Source organism: Grammomys surdaster, unplaced genomic scaffold, assembly GCF_004785775.1.
Source record: "Grammomys surdaster isolate TR1022 unplaced genomic scaffold, NIH_TR_1.0 125702, whole genome shotgun sequence".
NCBI classification, from domain to species: domain Eukaryota; kingdom Metazoa; phylum Chordata; class Mammalia; order Rodentia; family Muridae; genus Grammomys; species Grammomys surdaster.
Genome location: NW_021620537.1, coordinates 591,658 through 596,807, shown reverse-complemented (window position 1 = coordinate 596,807; position 5,150 = coordinate 591,658). Strand labels below are relative to the sequence as shown.

The 5,150-nt window shown below is 42.1% G+C and overlaps 1 protein-coding gene across 1 annotated transcript in view; it reads left to right on the top strand.

Moving 5' to 3' along the window:
- The window catches only part of Selenof (selenoprotein F), a 31,346-nt gene extending 28,151 nt beyond the window's left edge, over positions 1 to 3,195 (top strand). Inside the window, exons 4-5 of the mRNA XM_028788147.1 lie at positions 600 to 649; positions 2,338 to 3,195. Of these exons, the coding sequence (XP_028643980.1) occupies positions 600 to 649; positions 2,338 to 2,469 (182 nt within the window). The 3' untranslated portion in view covers positions 2,470 to 3,195. The remainder of the gene's footprint in view (positions 1 to 599; positions 650 to 2,337) is intronic.
- Positions 3,196 to 5,150: the final 1,955 nt, after the last annotated feature.

Below are 5,150 nucleotides of genomic sequence, written 5' to 3'. Positions count from 1 at the left end.
CCCAGTGTACACACCCCTCCAGTGCACACATCCCCCCAGTGCACACATCCCCCCAGTGCACACACCCCTCCAGTGCACACATCTCTCCAGTGCACATATCCCCCAGTGCACACATCCCTCCAGTGCACACATCTCTCCAGTGCACACATCCCTCCAGTGCACACATCCCTCCAGTGCACACATCCTCCAGTGCACACATCCCTATCACATGTACCTCTGCATGGTACCTTCATCACATGAAGGTTCTTACAGCTATTTCTGTTTTGGAATTTCTGATTCAGCGTAACTAGGGCAACTAGTGGGGGTCACGCATTGGGAAACTGATTTCTCATATTTCTTTTGAACGGCTTGAGCTGTTCACAGGTGAGCTTTGCTATCGTTCTGTCAAGCCCACAAAACTGCCACTGGAATTTGGGCTACTGTTAATTTTAAACAGTGTCTTAAATGTGTAGATGGAGGTGCCTCTACATTTATTTATCATCTGTTTAAATTCCTTTGGTTTTCACGTAGGCATGTTTGCTTTATTTCAACATCTGGATTAATCTTCATAGCTAGCTTGGATTTAGACGTGACCCGTTTGTTTATTTTTTTCTTTTAAGCTTTTGTCAGAAGCGATAAACCCAAACTGTTCAGAGGTCTACAGATCAAGGTAAGGGGCCATGCTGGAGTCCTCTAACTTAAATAGTACTTTGTGACTTAGGAAAAAGCTGAGTCAAATGTCTCCCTAGACTTTGACCTGTGCCCCCACACTAAGTGTCTCGCTGTAACATGCTGGGTTGTATGGTGTAGTGTGCACTATCTGAAACTAAAGCACCGGTTTCTTCTGCTTTGATAATGTTGTTTTGTGGTGCATTTTCACTTTTCATATAAGCTTACTTTAGCCAAAGTATGGGAGTGGCTAGACGGCTTTAAACTTACGACTTCTTGCTGTTGGCAGTAAATTGATTATTAATCTTTACCCACAGTTTTTGTCATATATTTAAAATTAAGTCTGTTTTTAAAGACAGTAAGACAGTGAATACAAACTTGCCTCAGCAAACAGACTGCCTTCACATGGAACCAGTCACAAGTTCTAGATGTGTTCTGAAGCAGCTGAGCCCCATGTGCGTGCAGCAGCAGTCAGCACCCATCTCCGGCCTCAAGCCATGTCCAGTGACTGAGGTGAAGCCATTCTAGGCTTAATGTTGCTGCATTTGGTTTTGGGTTTTTTTCTGGAGGGGGGATTAGATGAGTCTTGTTTCTGTTTTGTCAAATGCTTTTTATGTGTCTGTTGTGGTTCCTCTTGTCCTCCTGTTTATATTAAGGGGGTGTACAAATTAATCTCCAAGTGTTAACCAGCCGTGCACATGCCAAGCATTCGGCAATCCTGGTTCCTCACACCTTACTGCTTTGAGCTGCTAATCATTTTGTTAAGAAATTCAGTAACTGAATTATAGTCAAGCTAACCTATTTTGGCTTTTGGACAAAGACTAACTTGAAATAAATATTTAAAACTTTAGAAACAGTGTATAGTAGCCTAATCAGAAATATTTAGATATTATTCTCAGTATTGTTAGTATTGACTCTTTAGTCAAAACCCTACAAGTAATTGGGAATAAACTAAGTGCTTAACAGCTGCAAGGCCTAGTGCCACAAAAAATAAGAGGATGTTAATAATAGCAGAACTTGCCTCATGCCTAGAGTTACAACTTTAAAAACTGAAGCACATGCTCTCAGGGAGGACCCAGGGTCAGTTCATAACACCTGCATAGCTGCTCTCACCCACCCGGGACTGCAGCTCCAGGGAATTCCGTGTCCTCCTCTGCCCTCCGGAGACACTGCACAGACACGGTGTGTGCTCACCGGACACTACCCAGAATAATTGAGCGAATCGTTAGGAATCGTTAGGAACAGAAGCAGAGGCGCTGGGAGGAGCTTCAGGAGTTCCTTACCCATCATCACTGCTACATTTTAGTTGTAGTTTCCCATCACTTGCGAACAGATTTGATCTCAGTGAGTGTGTTCAGTTCATCCTCGTACATTGTTCTCTATTTATCTGTCACGCCAGCAAGTTTACTGCATCTGAGAGAGCCGTATCCAACAATGGGCCTTAAGTCAGCCTAAGTCATCCCTGTACCAGCACATGCTTTTCTCTTTGAAGTAGCATGTCGGTTTTTTAATTATTATCATTTATGAAATCACATTTGAGTCTTTGCTGAAAAAGACTTTGTGCTGACTTTAATGTTGTATGAAAAAACTTAAATTGTTATCACGATTAATTCAGTATTTTGATCTTGGTTAAGAGTGAAAAGCCTCCTCCTAATCAGATAGTGATGTTGATATCTCTGGTCTTTGTAGTATGTTCGAGGCTCAGACCCTGTACTAAAGCTTTTGGACGACAACGGGAACATTGCTGAAGAGCTAAGCATCCTGAAGTGGAACACAGACAGTGTGGAAGAGTTCCTGAGCGAGAAGTTGGAACGCATATAAACCATGCTTAGCCGCTCTGTTACTATCAAATGAACCGTCACAGCACCTAGAAAATAACTTGTTTTGCATGCTTACAGTGATCAGTCTTTTTTATGTACATCATTAATCTTCTGATTAGAAGCTGAAGTAGCACCACAGCCCATAATATGTAAGATCTGGCAAGCTTAACAAACCCATCTCTTAGAAATTTCTATTCTTCTGCACTTGTTGCTATCACCAGTGAAATGCTTTGGAAAGAGGCATCTGGTTAATTATGCAAGTAATAGTTTGTGATAATTGGTCCAGTTTTACAAACAACAGGGGAAGTTAGTGAAGGAGCTGCCTCCCTTGCTGTGTGCTCTTTGAAAGTAATTGACAGAAAACTACAAACAAGCAGGATGCATTGCGCCTTAACAGTGTACCCGGCCCAGAGCCCTCGGAGCTTCTGTCGTACTCAGCTTTCTTTCTAGTACAAGTATTTGTAGTTTGTAATGAATGTGCCACACACAAGTTTTGTACCTTATTATTATGGAGCAGATTGAAGATCTATGGTAAGAATGTAATACTTATAAAGGTTTGCCTTAATGAGGATTACACAGAAAACCTTTGTTAAGGATTTGTGTAGATCTGATAATTGGCAGATTTTTATTTGTAAAGTATTCTTACAGAAGAGTTCCATTTAAGAATGTTCACTTATAGGACCAAAATATAAATTAAAACTTTCAAATATGTTTGATTTTTAAAGTATTCTGCTTTGTCCTTTTGTGTTTCTCAATACATTCTTTCTTTTCATACAAGCTCTTTTTTAAGCCAAAATACAAAAATGACTGTACTATTTGGAACTTAATAGCTTCTGTTATGAGCCGTAGAGCTTGGTTGTTAATTATCAGCTGTCTTTTGTCCTGTGACATCTAAAATCAAGTCTATAAAGTTGGTAAGACAATGCACGTAACTTGCATGATTAAGCTCTGAGAACGGTGTAAAAGAAACTCTGGCAGAAGACTCTCCTTTTGATCATTGTGGTAATGCTGAAGGCGGCGCTTTGACAGCTCAAGTCTTGGTGAATGTGCCCTCTCCTCAGCGGTTATTGCTATTTTAGAACAAGAGGGAGATTAAGCCGGTTGTGGACAGAGAAGTTGCTACCACAGACAGAAGAATAGAGGTATTGAAGAATGAAACTTCAAAAAAGAACGTCTGGCATTGACATAGAAAATAAATTGGACTGGTTTCCGGGCAGGAAGAGCCAGTTAAATGAATATCTGACTGGGATGGGGGAGTGGGGTGGGGGGTGGGGGTGGCAGAGAATTGCTAAAATGAGGCCTGAGAAGTCTGTTGTCTTCAAGTGTTGAGAGATCTCAGGAGCTGTGGCCGACGGGTATCTCCTCAGTCCTACATGTTAATTACAAGTTTCAAGTTAGCCAATTCAAAGTGGGTTTTGCCAGTTGAAATCAAAGAACAGCTTTTTAAAGAAACAAACTACTGATTACCAAGGGGTATGCGTTGTGTTCTAAAAAGCACCATTTTATACCCAGTTCCTGGTGTTTGGTTGAGCTTATTCAAATTCACAGACATTTGTGACTCTTTTCCCCTGTTAAAATTTTGTCACTACTAACTTTAACTGTTTTGTTATGTCTCCAAATTTGGCAGAGATTTTTAATAAGGACCTGTGAGCAAGAACTGCCTCATCCTGCTGAGAAGATGGGAGCTGGAAGGCTAAACTCAAAAGCACGGTGCTCGCTGAGTAGAGACACATGACATGTGTGCGCATAGGCTGATAGACATGAGGCCTGAGGCTGTGCTCACTGACTGACTTCAGAACACAGGAGTCAACTCAATAAAGTGCGCCCATTACAGTGCACAATCCTGTGACCTCTTAACATATTCCGAACTGCACAACTCTCACAGTGGATGGATTTTCTACATTTCAACACCCCACAAGGAAATCAATCCTGCCCCGTTAGCAGTCATTCCCCATACCTGCTCCGCCATCACACACCGCTCCAGTGTCCCCTTAGGGTTCATCTGTGTAAGAGCAGCGTTATGTCTTAATAACCAGATAGTATCTGTATGTGCTCCACCATGTACTGTTAGGCAGCTTTTATTTTTCTTCCATAAGTATAAGAGTAGAATTGTATATGTATCTCTACTGTTACTGTTTGAGGCTATGATCCAGGGCTTTGCACATGCTAGGCAAGTCCCCTAACATCAAGACATGACTCTAGCCTCCCTACCCGATGTTTGACTTGTTGGGGAAGTATCAAAATTCCCAGCTGAAAGGAAGGGCAGCAGTTCCTGCATGTCCTGGGGCAGGGTCGGGGGTAGGGGTCTGTTTCCAGTCAGGGTTTCTCTGTGTATCCCTGGCTGTCCTGGATCTCACACTATAGATCAGGCTGACCTTGAACTCATGAACTCATGAACTCATGCCTCACCTTCCAAGTACTGAGACTGCCTGGCTTCCAGGCATTTCTTGAAGGAAATACTCCTTATTGTATGGTCGTAGCACCAAGACCTTAGATGAGTTTAGAACTTCTTCTGCACTCAGTGGTCCTTGGAGGCTTTCTCTACTTCCTTGACAGGTGTTTCCTCTTTTCTGTTCTTTTCCTCATTTTCCTTTGCCTCAGCTTTAGTCATGAGAGCACGTGGATTGCAGTCACTCTCTGCTCGGAGGCACTCTTTAAACAGCTCAAATCAAAGCACACAAT